Source organism: Hemitrygon akajei, unplaced genomic scaffold (assembly GCF_048418815.1).
Source record: "Hemitrygon akajei unplaced genomic scaffold, sHemAka1.3 Scf000035, whole genome shotgun sequence".
Lineage (NCBI taxonomy): Eukaryota > Metazoa > Chordata > Chondrichthyes > Myliobatiformes > Dasyatidae > Hemitrygon > Hemitrygon akajei.
This window is the reverse complement of record NW_027331921.1, coordinates 11068669-11085623: the sequence shown is the minus strand read 5'-3', so window position 1 is coordinate 11085623 and position 16955 is coordinate 11068669. Positions and strand designations below refer to the sequence as shown.

The 16955-nt window shown below is 47.9% G+C and overlaps 1 protein-coding gene across 1 annotated transcript in view; it reads right to left on the bottom strand.

Moving 5' to 3' along the window:
* Window positions 1-379: 379 nt before the first annotated feature.
* The window catches only part of LOC140720031 (early activation antigen CD69-like), a 37757-nt gene continuing 21181 nt past the window's right edge, over window positions 380-16955 (bottom strand). Inside the window, exons 5-8 of the mRNA XM_073034929.1 lie at window positions 11067-11216; window positions 7714-7856; window positions 6929-6993; window positions 380-1426 (exon numbers count right to left, since the gene is read on the bottom strand). Coding sequence (XP_072891030.1) covers window positions 1234-1426; window positions 6929-6993; window positions 7714-7856; window positions 11067-11216 — 551 coding nt within the window. The 3' untranslated portion in view covers window positions 380-1233. The remainder of the gene's footprint in view (window positions 1427-6928; window positions 6994-7713; window positions 7857-11066; window positions 11217-16955) is intronic.

Sequence of the window (16955 nt, the reverse complement as noted above, 5' to 3'; positions counted from 1 at the left end):
CTCCCCATAATTCCATATAATCAGAGAGATGGAGACGTGTGGATGAAGGAGAGGGTTAATGGAATCGTGGAGGACCTGCAGGGGATGGAGCGGGTCAGGGAGACGGGGAGAGGAGTTGGGGAAGGAGGAGATAACGGAGACGGCACGGAGTGTAGGGAATGGAGGGGTGATTTAGACGGGGTGTGTAGAAGAAGATGGCGGTGGCGGAAACGGGGAGGGCTGTAGGGGAAGTTGTGGATGACGGTGACAAGGATGGTCGTCTGGGAAGGAGGTGATGACGAACAGGAGACTGAAAACTCAATGAACTAGGAACACCTTCTTCCCCTCCGCCAGCATTATCTTGAAAGCACCTGCACCTCCTCCAGATTTTTGTGGCATTTATTAGCTTTTTGCATTTGACATTAATTTTACATATTTGCGCCCTACTGATACTTCAAAACCACAAATCTCAGGTGGTCTAAGTCACAGATATAAAACAGACCGTGAATCCGGTGGAAAAGATGCGATACAGGTGGACAGGACATTTGACACGCTGGCCTTCATCAGTCAGGACACTGAGTACGGGGGTCGGAGGTCACGTTGCAGTTGCAGATGACGTCGGTCAGGCCGCACTTGGAGTATGGAGTTCAGTTTTGCTTGCCTTGCTCTAAGAGAAATCTCAACGAACTGGAAAGATTGCAGAGGGAGATTTCCGAGGATGCTGCCGGGACAGGAGGGACTGAGTTACGGAGCGAGGCTGGAAATTCTGAGACGTTTTTCGGTGACATTACAGAGGTGTACAAAACCACGAGGGACACAGATCAGGCGAATGCGTGCACTCTATTTCCCCGGGACTGGGGTATCGGGAGAATTAACGCACATGACTGAGGTGAGAGTAGCTAAAGACAGAAGCGGGGAACGAGTTGGGTTAGATAAGAGGGACACAGCCGCATGGGGAGGGTGGTTTAGACGGAGTAGAGAATCGAGGAAGAGACCGGGAATAGAAGGGGGAATTGGGGGAAGGGGAGGCATGAAAGCGGGGTGAGGAAAATGGGGATGAAACACAGGAGGCGGGAGTAGAGAGGGATGGGAGAGAGACTTTAGATGGACGAGGGTAAAGAGAGGGCAAGATGTTGAGGAAGATTCCATATGAAGGAAAGAGGAGAATAGTGTAAAGGTGAGGGGCAGCAACGCGGAAGGGGTAGAGTGAGAAGGTAAGAGAAATGGGGGAGAAAGAGTGTTTTATAATAATATTCAATTCGGTCCCACTGGTTGTTGACTGAGATCCTGGATCTTTTCAGGAATATCCGGGCACAAAGGTGCAGACTTCTCACAGATGAAGTACGCACGAACCTGATCGCAAGGTTTAAGCGTAGTATACGGTCCACATACACCGCACTCGGGGTCTCCTCCGCTCAGCCGGAACAGGACATTCGAAGCCACTTTCCTGTCAAAAAGGGGTAAACAATGTCAACGCACCTCCAGCAGTCAGACCCCAAAACCACTGAAACCCTCCCTCGCCATTTGAGTACTGTTGGGGGTTGGGAACAACCTACCTGGGAGAAACGACAGTGGCCGTGCGGCCGGCACAGAGTCCGGCCTTGTAGCTCTGAAGGGTAGCGAAAGGTAGAGGAGGGAAGTAGCAGTAGGGGACTCGATAGTTAGGGGGTCAGACAGGCGATTCTGTGGACACCAGGGACCTGTGGCACCCCGACATCTCCCACAACCCCACGTTCCCAGCACAGCCCTGTGTCAGTTACCACAGTAATCCATTGCCCCACTCTCTACCCACAGATCTATGTCAGTTTCCAGAATAATAACAGTACCCAACCTTCTCCTCAGAGGTCCATGTCAGTCTCCAAATTTATCCCACAGCGCCAGTATCTTCCAAGGCCCCATGTCAGTCCTCAAAATGCTCCCACTTCTTTACTGTTTCCCCACAGGTTGTGTTTTCTGCCTAAGTGCTCACACTCACGACTCCCACCCCACAGATCAGTGTCAGTCAAATTATACCCACTGCGTGCCTCTCTCCCCACAGCCCCGTGCCGGTCCCCGAAATAATCCCACTGCCCAACGCTCTTCTTAGAGACCTGTGCCAATCACCAAAACATCTCCCGCTTCCCATGCTCTCCCCACGGACGTGTCTCAGTCCCCAGAGTACTCCCACTGAACCATTCTCTCCCCACAGATCTGTGTCTGTCCTCAAAGTACACCGCTCCCTCATTCTCTCCCCACAGACAAGTGCCAGGCCCCAAAGTGCTTCCACTACCTCACTCTCTCCCACAACCTGGGTCAGTTCCCAAAAGAACTCCAGAGCTCAACTCTCTCCCCACGGCCCCGTGCTAGTCCAACAAATACTTGCGCTTCCCACTCTCACCTCAAGGTCCCGTGAGATTCCCCAAAATAATCCCAATGCCTAGCCTTCCCATAAAGATCTGAGTCAACCACCGAAAGACATCCACTTCGCACTCTCTTCCCACAGCCCATGTCAGTTCCCACATTTGGAGAAGGAAGTCTGAGGATCAGAAAGAATTTTTTCTTCTTCTCACCGCAGTTAAGAGAGTTGGGCAGGCGTGTGTCATTGGGCAGTGAAGCGGGGAAGATTTAAATGGAACACAGCCTTATACAGCGGGCAGCGGAGTGAGCCGGGAGCAGAGTGAAGGCTTAAAGGCTTTGGCTCAACGTGCTTAGGTGGAAAAGGGCGAGACAAGGTAGGTTTAGTTTTTAACGTTTCCTGTTATTTGAGGAAAGGGGGAATTATGAGTGTGAGGGCAGCTTGCTGTTCTCGGTGTCGGATGTGGGAGGTCCTGGAGACTCCTAGCCTCCCGGACGTCCACATTTGCGCCAGGTGCGCCGAGCTGCAGCTCCTAAGGGTTCGTGTTAGGGAACCGAAGCTGTAGCTCGATTACCTTCGTCTGGTCAGGAAGAGTGAGGAGATGACAGAGAGGAGTTACAGGCAGGTTCTCACACCAGGGCCACGGGAAGCAGACAGATGTGTCACGGTTAGGAGAGGGAAAGGGAAGAGTCAGGCACTAGAGAGTACACCAGTGGCTGAACCCTTGACAATAAGTATTCCTGTTTGAATACTCTTGGGGGGGGGCAACTAAGGCTACTGGGGAGACTTTAAACTAGAATGGTTGGGGTGGGCATAACTTTAAAGAGACTAGGAGAGAGGTGGTTGGTTCACAAATATAGAAATCTAGTAGACAGTGTCTGAGGGGGGATAAGCAGGTGTTAGAGAAGGGGTGCGATCAGACCGAAGATGTAGGAGAGAATGAAGAAACAGTTAATAAAGTTGTTTGCACCGTTAGGAATAAACATAGAGGAAAAGATGGAAAGTTTCTTAAATTCAACTATTCTAATGCTAGTAGCCTTGTAAGAAAGGTGGATAAGCTTACAGCATGGATCGATACCTGGAAATATGATGTTATAGAATTTAGTTAAACATGCTTCCTAGAAGGGTGTGATTGGCAACTAAATATTCGTGGATTTCCTTGCTTAGGTCTGATAGAATCGGAGGGGCGGGGGGGGGGGTGGGGTTGGTCTTGCATTGCTTGTCGGAGAAAATATTACAGCAGTGGTTAGGCAGGACAGATTAGAGGACTCGTCCAAGGGGATTATTTGGGTGGAATTGAGGAATGGGAAAGGTGTAGTAATAATTATAAACCACATAATGGGGAGCGAGAATTGGAGGTGCAAATTTGTAAGGAGATAGCAGATATTTGTAGTAAGCACAAGGTTGTGATTGTAGGATATTTTAATTTTCCACACAGAGACTGGGAAGCCCATTCTGTAAAAGTGCTGGATGGTTTGGAGTTTGTAGAATCTATGCAGAATAGATTTTGCAGCAATACATAGAGTTACCAAATAGAGAAGGTGCAGTGTTGGATTGCTGTTAGGGAATGAGATAGGTCAGGTGATGGAGTTATGATTTGGGGAGCTCTTCGGTTTCGGTGATGACAATACCATTAGTTTCAATATAATTATGTAGAAGGATAGGACTGGACACAAGATTGAAATTTTTGATTGGAGAAACGTTAACGTTCCGGAGATGCGAATGGATTTAGAAGAAGTGGATTGGGACAAATTGTTCGACGGGAAGGAAGTAATAGAGAAATAGAGGTCATTTAAAGTTGAAATTCCGTGGGTACAGAATATTTATGTTCCTGTTAGGTTCAAAGGAAAGTTTAAAAAAGTTTAAAAGTTTGAGAGAGCCATGGTTTTCAAGGGATATTGGAAACATGGTTCGGAAAAAGAAAGAGATCTACAATAAATATAGGCAACATAGAGTAAAAGAGGTGCTCGAGGAATATAAAGAATGTAAAAAGAATCTTAAGAAAGAAATTAGAAAAGTTAAAACAAGATATGAGGTTGCTTTGGCAAATAGGGTGAAATTAAATCCAAAGGGTTTCTGCAGTTATATTAATAAGAAAATTATAGTGAAGGATAAAATTGGTCCCTTAGAGAATCAGAGTGGACAGCCATTTGTGGAGCCAAAAGATATGGGGGAAAGTTTGAACAATTTCTTTTCATCGGTATTTACTGAGGAGAAGGATATTGAATTGTATAAGGTAAGGCAAACAAGCAGAGTCGTTATGGAAACTATGATGATTAAAGAAGAGGAAGTACTGGAGCTTTTAAAGAATATGAAAGTAGATAAGTATTCGGGTCTTGACAAGATATCCCCTCGGACCTTGAGGGAAGTTGGTGTAGAAATAACAGGGGCTCTGACAGAAATATTTCAAATATCATTAGAAACGGGGATGGTGCCGGAGGATTGGCGTATTGCTCATGTGGTTCCATTGTTTAAAAAGGGTTCTGATAGTAAACCTAGCAACTATCGGCCTGCAAGTTTGACGTCAGTTGTGGGTAACTCTTTGACTCTTAGAGATGGTATATATAATTTTCTGGATAGACAGGGTTTGATTAGGAACAGTTAAAATGGATTTGTGCGTGGAAGGTCATGTTTGACAAATCTTGTTGAATTTTTTGAAGAGGTTACTCGTAGAGTTGACAAGGGTACAACAGTGGATATTGTCTATATCATATATGTCAAACTCAAGGCCCGCGGGCCAAATCCGGCCAGCGGTGGAATTATCTTTGGCCCGCGAGATAATATCTAAATACTATTAAAACTGGTCCCAGTAATCGAAGCGCCTATGGCGTATGATATGGCTAATGCTGAGTTTATTCAGGTACCAGGTTTTCAGGGTTTTTAGTGTTTATTCGGCAGTCTTGCTCGGCAGTCTTCTTCATAAGAAACGGAATTTGTAAAGTGAAACACTTTGTAGTTATAGCAGAGACTGAGACAAATGAGAGCAGGCTGAAAAAACGGAGGCAACGAAAGCTGCGTTCGTACGCGTCCGACTGATCCGGCCCGCATGAAGCTGCAAATTGCTCAATCCGGCCCGTGACCTAAAATGAGTTTGACACCCCTGGTCTACATGGACTTCAGTATGGCCTTTGACAAGGTTCCGCACGGAAGGTTAGTTAGGAAAGTTCAGTCGTTAGGTATCAATATTGAAGTAGTAAAATGGATTCAACAGAGGCTGGATGGGAGGTGCCAGAGAGTAATGGTGGATAACTGTTTAAAAGGTTGTAGGCCATGACTAGTGGTGTGCCTCAGGGATCTGTACTGGGTCTAATGTTGTTTGTCATATACATTAATGATCTGGATGATGGGGTGGTAAATTGGATTAGTAAATGTGCAGATGATGCTAAGATAGGTGCCGTTGTTGATAATGAAGTAGGTTTGCACAGTTTGCAGAGAGATTTTGCCCAGTTGGAACAGTGTGCAGGAAGATGGCAGTTGGCGTTTAATGCTGATAGTGTGAGGTGCTATATTTTGGTAGAACTCATCAAAATAGGAAATACATGGTAAATGCTAGGGCATTGTGGAATGCTGTAGAACAGAGTGATCCAGGAATAATGGTGCATAGTTCCTTGAAGGTGGAGTCTGATGTGGTTAGGATTGTGAAGAAAGCTTTTGGTATGCTGGCCTTTATAATTCAGAGCATTGAGTATAGGAGTTGGGATGCAAAGTTAAAATTATACAAGGCATTGGTGTCACCAAATTTGGAGTATTGTGTACCGTTCTGGTCACCCAATTATCGGAAGGATGTCAACAAAGTAGAAAGAGTAAAGAGTAGATTTACTAGAACGTTACATGGGATTCAGTACCTGAGTTACAGAGAAAAGCTGAACAAGTTAGTTATTTATTCCATGGAGCGTAGAAGGTTGAGGGGGATCTTGATAGAGGTATTTAAAATTTTGTTGAGGACAGATAGAGTTGACGTAGTTTGGCTTTCTCATTGATAGGAGGGGAAATTCAAACAAGAGGACATGAGTTGACAGTTAAGGGGGCAAAAGTTCAAGGGCAACTCGAGGGGGATCTTCTTTACTCAGAGAGTGGTAGCAGTGCGAAACGAGCTTCCAGTAAAAGTGGTAGAGGCAGGTTCGGTATTTTCATTTAAAGAAAATTGGATAGCTATAAGTACAGGAAAGGAATGGAGGGTTATGGGCTGAGTGCGGGTCGGTGGGATGAGGTGAGGATAAGCGTTCGGCATGTACCAGAAGGGCCGAGATGGCTTGTTTCTATGCTGTAATTGTTATATGGTTATATTAATTTTACTGCACACTCTCTACCAACTGCCCGTGTCGATTTCCAAACAAACCAATTACCTATTCTCTCACCGCAGACCTTCCTCTGTCTCCAAAATGCCCCGATTGCCCAATCTCTCCCCACAGCCCTTGTTTGTCCGCAAACTCATATCAATGCCCATTAACTTTATCAAACCGTGTCTGATCACAAATTAATCCCACTGCACACAACTTTCCCGCAGCCTCTGCCAGTCCCCAAAATAAATTCACCTCCCTCTCCCCTCTCGCAGCCTGTATCAATCCGACGACGCACTTTCTTCTCAGAAACTTGCAAGATCCCAAATCTCACCCGTCTTTGCATTTTCCAATCCAGTATGAATTGACTTGGTCGCGGACAGTTTTGCTAACAAAATTCTGTGAAATTAAATTGCTATCATTAATGATCGAATTCCAGCAATATTTACGTTGCTCCCTTTATGTCTGAACGCAGGAGAGTGTGAAGGGATGGCGTTGAAGGAGCATAATACTGTGTCTCACAAAGGGAGAATGTGAATGGCACGGTGTGGAGGGAGCCTCACTCTGTGTCTGACCCCGGGAGTGTGTAATGGGTCGGTGTGGAGGGAGATTCACTCTGTGTCTGTCCTTGGGAGTGTGTGATATGAAGGTGCGGAGGAAGCCTCACTCTGTGCCTGACACCGGACGTGTGATGGGACGGTGTGGAGGGAGCTTCACTCTGTGTTTGACACCGGGAGTGTGTGATGGGACGGTGTGGAGGGAGATTCACTCTGTGTCTAACACCGTTAATGTGTGATGGGACGGTGTGGAGGGAGATTCACTCTGTGTCTAACAACGGGAGTGTGTGATGGGACGGTGCGGAGGGAGATTCACTCTGTGTCTAACACCGGGAGTGTGTGATGGGACGGTGCGGAGGGAGATTCACTCTGTGTCTAACACCGTTAGTGTGCGATGGGACGGTGTGGAGGAATATTCACTCTGTGTCTGACCCCGGGAGTATGTGATGGGACGGTGTGGAGGGAGCTTCACTCTGTGTTTGGCACCGGGAGTGTGTGATGGGACGGTGCGGAGGGTGATTCACTCTGGTGTGGATATATCTTTCGTCGATCTCACACGTACCTCTTCTTCTGTTGAATTTATTTCAAGAAGCTTAGATTCAGAGTTCGAACAATACTGTTTCGCCTCATCGTAGGAATTGTTACACGTGGATATAAAATAGCACCCGTCTTCATTTCTGATCCAGTCCTGGGAAAACGCTTGCTCTAGAAATTAAGAACAAGGAACAGTGAATCTCCCTGCGTACCGTCCATTACATCGGCTCTGTGTCAGGCACAGAAAGAGGATCCCTCCTCACGGTCCCCTCACAAATGTGGTGAAATACAGAGTGAAACACTCTACTCACCGGTCCCTTGACGAAGTTGCTCTGGAAATACCGAACAAGCAACAGTGAATGCACCAGAAGACAGACGTAGAATAGGGATCCCTACACACCTTCGAATTACACACCCCTGGGGTGAAGCACCCTCCGCCCCGTCCCATCACAGACTCCCCGGGTCGGATACAAAGTGAAACTCCCTCCACATCACACACTCCCGGGGTCAGACACAGAGAGTGACTCACTCGAAACTGCCCCATTATACGTTACCGGGGTCAAACAGAAACTACCCTCAAACTTTCTAATACACATTCCCGTCGTCAGAATCAAACTGAAGCTCGTTCACACCGTCCAATCGCAATCTCCTGCTGTCAGACTCAAATTAAAACTCCCGCCACAGCACACAATTACACATTCGCCAGACCCGTCACAAGGTGTAGCTCCCTCAACTCCGCACCATTACAAACTTCAGGATTCAGTTAGAAAGCTTCTTCCCGTCATCCTATCACAGACTTCACGATGGACAGACACAAATAGAATTTCAATCCACACCGTCCCGTCGCACACTTCCGGGGTGAGAGACATGAATTAGCTCCGTCCGGAATTTCCAATCACTCATCCCGTTGACTCTGAGGGACTAGCCTTTAGCACTGTCCCATCACAGAATTCAGGAGCAAACACCTTGAGGGGCGTGTCCGTCTCACGCTAGGTGGTATATCAATGTCTCGTTGAAGGTTTTATTGTTACCATGGGGGTCTGCGTCAGTATACTGAGAGGCATGCCGAGTTGCTGTGAGGAACGTGTCGGTGTCACTGTGAGGTGTGTGTCGGTGTCGATTGAGGAGTTTATTAGTGACACGGTCAGGGCATGTCGATGTTACAGTGAGGGGTACTTTGCGGTCAGTGTAACAGACACGTGTGTGTCACGGCGATGGTCGTGTCAGTGTCACAGTCAGGAGGGTATCTGTGTCTCGTTGAAGGTCGTGACAGTGCACGGTAACAGTATTGTTAATGTTATGGTGAATGGCGTGTCGGTGTCAGCATGAGTCTTGATTGTGTTACGGTAAAGTCCGTATTTTTGTCACGGTCTGGCGTGTCTCCGTCTTATAGAACATAGAACAGTACAGCACAATTCAGACCCTTCGGCCCGCAATGTTGTGCAGACCCCTAAAACGCTGCCTCCCGTATAACCCATCACCTTAAACTCCTCCATATACCTGTCTAGTAGGCTCTTAAATATCACGAGTATGTCTGCATACACCACTGACTCAGGAAATACATTCCACGCACCAACCACTCTTTGAGTGAAAAACCTTCCTCTAATATCCCCTTTGAACATCCCACCCCCTAACCTTGAAGCCATGTCCTCTTGTATTGAGCAACGGTGCCCTGGGGAAGACGCGCTGGCTGTTTATCCTATCTATTCCTCTTAATACCTTGTATACCTCCATCATGTCTCCTCTCATCCTTCTGCTCTCCAAAGAGTAAAACCCTAGCTCGCTTAATCTCGGATCATAATGCATACACTCTAAACCAGAGAGTATCCTGGTAAATCTCTTCTGTTCCCTTTCTAACGCTTCCACAGCCTTCCTACAGCGAGGAGATCAGAACTGGACACCGCTACTCCAAGTGCGGCCTAACCAGAGTTTTATACAGCTGCTTTATTACCTCGCGGCAATTAAACTCTATCCCTCGATTATGAAAGCTAACTACCATAAGCGTTCTTAACAACCCTATCTACCTGGGAAGAAACTTTCAGGGATCTGTGGACATGCACCCTCAGTTCCTTTCTCCTGCTCCACACTGACAAGTATCCTGCCATTTACTTTGTACTCTGCCTTGGAGTTTGTCTTTCTAAAGAGTACCACCTCACACTTCTCCGTGTTGAACTCCATCTGCTACTTCTCAGCCCACTTCTGCATCCTATCAAAGTCTCTTTGCAATCTTCGACAATCCTCAGCACTATCCAGAACACCACCAACCTTTGTGTCGTCTGCAAACTTGCCAACCCGCCCTTCTGCCCCCACATCCATGTCGTTAATAAAATCATGAAAAGCAGAGGTACTAGAACCGATCCTTGTGGGGCACCACTAGTCACGGCCCTCCAATCCGAATGTACTCCCTCCACCACGACACTCTGCTTTCTCAAGGCAAGCCGATTCTGAATCCACCTGGACAATCTTCCCTGGATCCGATGCCTTCTGATTTTCGAAATAAGCTCTTCCGTTTGGAACCTTGTCAAATGCCTTACTAAATTGCATGCATGTCACATCCACTGCACTACCCTCATCTATATGCCTGGTCACCTCCTCAAAGAATTCTATCAGGCTTGTTAGACACAATTAGCCCTTCCCGAAGACATGCTGACTGTCCCTGTTCAGACAATGATTTTTAAATGCCCAGAGATTCTATTTCTAAGAATCTTTTCCATCAGCTATTCCACCACAGACGTAAGGCTCACTGTTCTTTAATTACCCGGACTATCCCTACTAACTTATTTGAACAAGAGGACAATATTCGCCTGCATCCTATCCTCCTGTACCATTCCTGTGGACAACGAGGACATAAATATCCTAGCCAGAGGCTCAGCAATCTCTTCCCTCGCCTCGTGGAGCAGCCTGGGGAATATTCCGTCAGGCCCCGGGGACTAATCCGTCCTAATGTATTTTAACAACTACAGCACCACCTATCCCTTAATATCAACATGCTCCAGAACTTCAACCTCAGTCATATTGTCCTCACCGTCATCAAGTTCCCTCTCATTGGTGAATACCGAAGAGAAGTATTCATTGAGGACCTCGCTCAGTTCCACAGTCTCCAGGCACATCTTCCCACCTTCATATCAAATCAGTCCAACCTTCACTCCAGTCACCCTTTTGTTCTTCACATAATTTTCCTTTACCCTACTCGCCAAGGCCTTCTCTTGGTCCCTTCTTTCTGTCCACAGCCCCTTCTTCAACTCTTTTCTTTCTGCCCTATTTTCCTCAAAAGACGCATCTGATCCTTATCTCCTAAACTTCATGTATGGTGCCTTGTTCCATCGGTGTTACGGTAAGGGGGTTTTGGTTTCACTGTTGAGTTTTTTACTCTTTATTTACCGTCTGACTCCATCTGGAGACCGTTCCGCTCAACATGGATCAAGACACCGGCCACTGTCAGGATGACGGCGGACGTAACTAGGCAGATTATGCAGATAAGACGGTACGGTCTATTTCCGATCTTCACTGTCGACTCCCGTTCTTGGGCAGCTGTGGAGAGACCATAAGACCATAAGATCGCAATAAATGTTTAATAAGACAATAAGAGCTACTTAATGAATACTTTACTTCAGTATCTTAGTGATTGTAGTGATGACTTGCAGCAGACTGAAAAGCCTGAACATTTAGATGTGTAAGAAAGAGGATGTAATGGAGCTTTTGGAAAGCATCAAATTGTTAAGGCGCCGGTACCGGACGAAATATACCCCCGGCTACAATGGGAGGCGAGGGAAGAGATTGCTGAGACTCTGGCGATGATCTTTGCATCATCAATGAAGACGTGAGAGGTTCCGGGGGATTGGAGTGTTGTGGATGTTTTTCCTTTATTCAAGAAATGGAGAAGAGATAGCCCAGGAATTTATAGAACAATGAGTTTTACCTCGGTGGTTGGTAAATTGATGGAGAAAATTCTGAGAGGCAGGATTTATGAACATTTGGAGAGTTCTAATATGTTTAGGAATTGTCAGCATGGCTTTGTAAAGGGCAGATCGTGCCTTACGAGACTGATTGAATTTTTATGGGGATTTGACGAAACACATTGATAAAGGAAGAGCAGATGACGGAGTGTATATGAATTTCAGCAAAGCATTTTATAAGGTACCCTATGCAAGGCTTACTGAGAAAGTAAGGAGTAATGGGATCCAAGGGGATACTGTTTTGTGGATCCACAACTGGCTTGCCCACAGAAGGCAAAAAGTGGTTGTAGACGGGTCATGTTCTGCATGGAAGTCGGTCACCAGTGATGACACAATGTTTAGTGGTGCTGTGGATAGTTGGAGGGCTGTCAGATGTTACAACGGGACATTGATAGGATGCAAAACCGGGCTGAGAAGTTGCAAATGGAGTTAAACACAGCTAAGTGTGAAGTGATTCATTTTAATAGGTCAAATACGATGGCAGAGTATAGTATTATTGGTAAGACTCTTGGCAGTGTTGAGAATCAGAGGGATCTTGAGATCCGGGCTCAAAGCAGCTGCGCAGGTTGACTCTATGTTTAAGAAGGCGTATGGTGTATCGGCCTTCATCAATCGTGGAATTCAATTTAGGATCCGAGAGGTAACGTTGCAGCTATATCGGACCCTTGTGAGACCCCACTTGGAGTACTGTGCTCAGTTCTGGTCGCCTCACTATAGGAAAGACGTGGAATCCATAGAAAGGGTGCAGAGGAGATTTACAAGGATGTTGCCTGGATTGAGGAGCATGCTTTATGAGAATTGACTGAACTCGGCCTTTTCTCCTTGGATCGACGGAGGATGAGAGGTGACCTGATAGATGTGTACAAGATGATAAGAGTCATTGATCGTTTGGATATTCAGAGGCTTTTTCCCAGGACTGAAATGGCTCACACGAGAGGACATAGTTTTAAGGTGCTTGGAAGTAGGTACAGAGGAGATATCAGTGGCATTTTCTTTACCCAGAGAGTGGTGACTGCATGGAATAGGTTGCAGGCGACGGTGGTGGAGGCGGAAATGATAGGACTTTCATGGGACTCCTGGATGGTTACATGGAGCTTTGAAAAATAGAAGGCTATGGGTAAATCCTAGGTAGTTCTAAGGTAGGGACATGTTCGTCACAACTTTGTGGGCCGAAGAGCCTGCATTGTTCTGTATGTTTTCTATGTTTCAGTGTTTCTATATACATCACAAACAGGAGAGGTCCTGCAGAATAAAGTGTCACAGTTTCTGAGAGAGGGCAGTTCAGGCAGACGATAAGGTGCAAGGGGCCACGACGAGGTAGATCGTGAGGTCAGGAGTCCATCTGATCGTCCTAGTGGGCCATTCGCTAATCCGATAGAAACGGCACAGAAGCCGTGCTTGAAACTGGTGTGACGTGTTTTCGTACCTTTCTCCCCGATAGGAGGGAGTCCGGCTGGGTTGGGTGTGGTTCTATGGTTATGCTGGCTGCTTCACGGAGACAACAGGAAATGAAGACAGTGTCCACGGAGAGAACATGTCAGATTTCCATCTTTGGAGTAAGACAGCAGGACGGCTGATTAGGGCAGCGATGGATCGGGACTTCAATGAGCTATTGTTGGGCTGCTCTGTATAAGGGGGTGGGGCCAGGGGAGATTAGACTGATCGATTTGATTGCGGACGACCTGTTTGTCCTGATTGGTTCTTAAATTTACACTGACTTTAACAAATACTGTCACAATATCCCAGATCGTAGATCACTCTTGGAGATAGAAGAGAGGAAGGGAGAAGGATACGGAGATAGAATGGAGCGGTGAGAGAGTGATGGTGAGAGGGGGGAGATGCGGAAGGTGGAAAATGGAGGAGGGAGAGAAATACTGGATGTCCTGAGACGCAGAGACAGTTATCGGAGTAATATGATCGAGAAGGAAGGGGAGTAGATGTAATCTACCTAGACATTAACATGGTCTCAGATGGTACACTGGTCTGGAAAATGATGGTACAGGAGTCGGGAGGTCATGTTGCAGATGTACAGTGACGCCGCTCTTGTTCAGTGTCGGTCGCCCTGATGTAGGAAAGGCCACTATGCCGGACGTTTTACGAGGATTTTGGACTCGGGGGAGTGAGGCATGGAGAGAGGTCGGGCAGGTCGGGACTTTATTCCTTGGAGCGCAGGGGTGACCTTACAGAGTTGTATAAAACCTCCAGGGGCGCAGGCAGGGTGAATGAGCACAGACGTTCCTCAGGTCCGCGGTATCGGAAACCGGATGGGGAAGCGTGAACAGTAGAATATCGGTGAGAGTGAAAAGAGATAGGGTGGACAGCGTCGGGGAGCCGGAGAGAGGGGTTGATAGAGAGAAGCAGAAGGCGTGGAGGGGAGCTGAGCGGCGAACTTAGGGACAGAGAGAGGTGGGAAGCACGGGCGGGGTTGACAGGGTTGGAAGTGTGCAGAGAGAGAGCGAAAGAGAGCAAGGGGGAGACCGAGAGTGGTGGAGACGGTGACTGTGAGAGAAGAGAGATGGGAGGGAGAGGGGGCAATGAGAGGCCGAAGAGAACGGGACGGAGGGAAACAGTAGGGGAAATAGTGTGAGGTGGACAGGAGGGGGAGGGAGAGAGGAGACGGGGTGAGAGAAGGGTAAAGAGGGAAGAGAGAGTGGGGGTTAGGAAAGGGAGAGGGGTGGGGGGTAAGGTTTTATACCGCGCATTTTTTCAGCGTCATCCACAATCCTCCCTCCTTACCACAACAACACGGAGCTAACTCATCTCCACCACCCCTGCCCCACACCGATTGCTCCTCATTGCCCCTTCCTCCACACGTCCCATACCATGCCATCTTCCCACAGCACTCTCTCCACACTCCATCCCACGGCGCTACCTCTAATCCGCCCCTCCTAGGGCGCAACGCTCCGCACCGGCCATCAGAAAGAGTTCCCTCCTCTTCGCATCTCTCACGTGTCACCACCATGTTATTCTCAAACAGAGAATCATTAGGGTCAACTGTACGTTTGCCCTGAGATCTCTCGACAGGATTGGACACGTCACCGAAACAGGGTCAAACAAACTAAGATGAAACTGATCTCGATCTGTCCGGACCTGGGGCGCCGGGAGGGGCTTGAAATTAACTTCCGCGAGCGATGCATCAGGTTCAGCTGGGAACAGAAGATTAAGGGTCAGGCACAGAGTGAAGCTCCCTCCACACCATCTCATCACACACTCCTGGGGTCAGACACAGAATGAAGTTCCCTCCACACTGTCCCTTCGCACGCTCCCGGGGTCAGACAAAGAGTGAAGCTCCTTCCGCACCGTCCCATCACACAACATAGGGGTCAGACATTGGGTGAAGATCTCTCCACACCGTCCCATCACACTCTGCCCAGTGTCAGTCACAGAGCGAAGCTCCCTCACAATGTCCCATCACACTCTCCTGAGGTCAGTCACACAGTGAAGCTCCCTCCACACCATCTTAAGTGGCCGTACGATAATCTGATAAAAACAGGCCAGAAGCCGTCCTTGAGACTGGTGGGACGTGTTTCCGTACCTTTCTCCCCGATGGGAGGGGGTGCGGCTGGGTTGGGTGTGGTTCTATGGTTATGCTGGCTGCTTCACGGAGACAGCAGGAAATGTAGACAGTGTCCACGGAGAGAACATTTCAGATTTCCATCTTTGGAGTAAGACAGCAGGACGGCTGGTCAGGGCTGTGTACTAGACTTGATGGATAGTGACTTCAATGAGGTATTGTTGGGCTGCTCTGTATAAGGGGGTGGGGCCGGGGAAGATTAGACTGACCGATTGGATTGCGGAGGACCGGTTTGTCCTGTTTGGTTGATAAAATGTACTTTGATTTTAACAAATACTGTCACAAGATCACAGATGGTAGATCACTCTGGGAAACGCGAGGAAATCTGCAGATGCTGGAAATTCAAGCAACACACACAAAATAATGGCGGAACGCAGCAAGCCAGGCAGCATCTATAAGGAGAAGCGTTGTCCTAGTTTCGGACCGAGACCCTTCGTCAGGACTAACTGAAGGGAAGCAAAGTAAGAGATTTGAAGGTAGGAGGGATAGGGGGAAAATGCGAAATGAAAGGGTAAGACCGGAGGGGGTAGGGTGACGCTGAGAGCCAGAAAGGTGATTGGCACAAGGGATACAGAGCTCGAGAAGGGAAAGGATCATGGGAATGGAGGCCTAGAGCGAAAGAAAGTGGGAGGGGAGCACCAGAGGGAGATGGAGAACAGGCAGAGTGCTGGGCAGAGAGAGAAAGAAAAAAAAAGAGGGGGAAGAAAAAAACCCAAATGTATCAGGGATGGGGTAAGAAAGGGAAGAGGCGCATTAACGGAAGTTAGAGATGTTAATGTTCATGCCATCAGGTTGGAGGCTACCCAGCCGGTATATAAGGTGTTTTTCCTCCAACATGAGTGTGGCTTCACCTTGACAGTAGAGGAGGCCGTGGAGAGACATATCAGAATGGGACTGGGACGTGAAATTAAACGGTGTTGCCACTGAGATCCTGCTTTCTTTGGCGGACAGAGACTAGTGGTTCAGCGAAACGGTCTCCCAGTCTGTGTCGGGTCTCACCAATATATAAAAGGCCACACCGGGAGCACCGGACGCAGTATACCACACCAGCCAACACACAGGTGGAGTGTCGTCTCACCTGGAAGGACTGTCTGGGGCCCTGAATGGTGGCAAGGGAGGAAGTGTAAGGGCAGGTGTAGCACTTGTTCCGCTTACAAGGATAAGTGCCAGGAGGGAGATCGGTGGGAAGAGGTGGGGGGCATGAATGGACAATGGAGTCTCGTAGGGTGCGATCCCTGTGGAAAGCAGAAGGGGGTGGCAGATGTGCTTGCTAGTGGGATCCCGTTGGAGGTGGCGGAAGTTACGCAGAATTATATGTTGGATCCGGAGGCTGGTGGGGTGGTACGTGAGGACAAGGGTGACCCTATCCCGAGTGTGGTGGTGGGCGGATGGTCTTTGGGCAGATGTGCGGGAAATGGGAGAGATGCGTTTGAGACCAGAGTTGACGGTGGAAGAAAGGAAACCCCTTTGTTTAAAAACGGAAGGCATCTTCGTCCTGGAATGAGAAGCCTCATCCTGAGAGCAGATGCGTCGGAGACGGAGGAATTGTGAGAAGGGAATCGCATTTTTGCAAGAGACAGTCTGAAAAGAGGAATAGTCCAGGTAGCTGTGAGAGTCTGTAGGCTTATAGTAGATATCAGTAGATAGACCATCTCCAGAGATGGAGACAGAAAGATCAAGAAAGGGGAGGAATGTGTCGGAAATGGACCAGGTAAATTTGAGGGCAGGGTGAACGTTGGA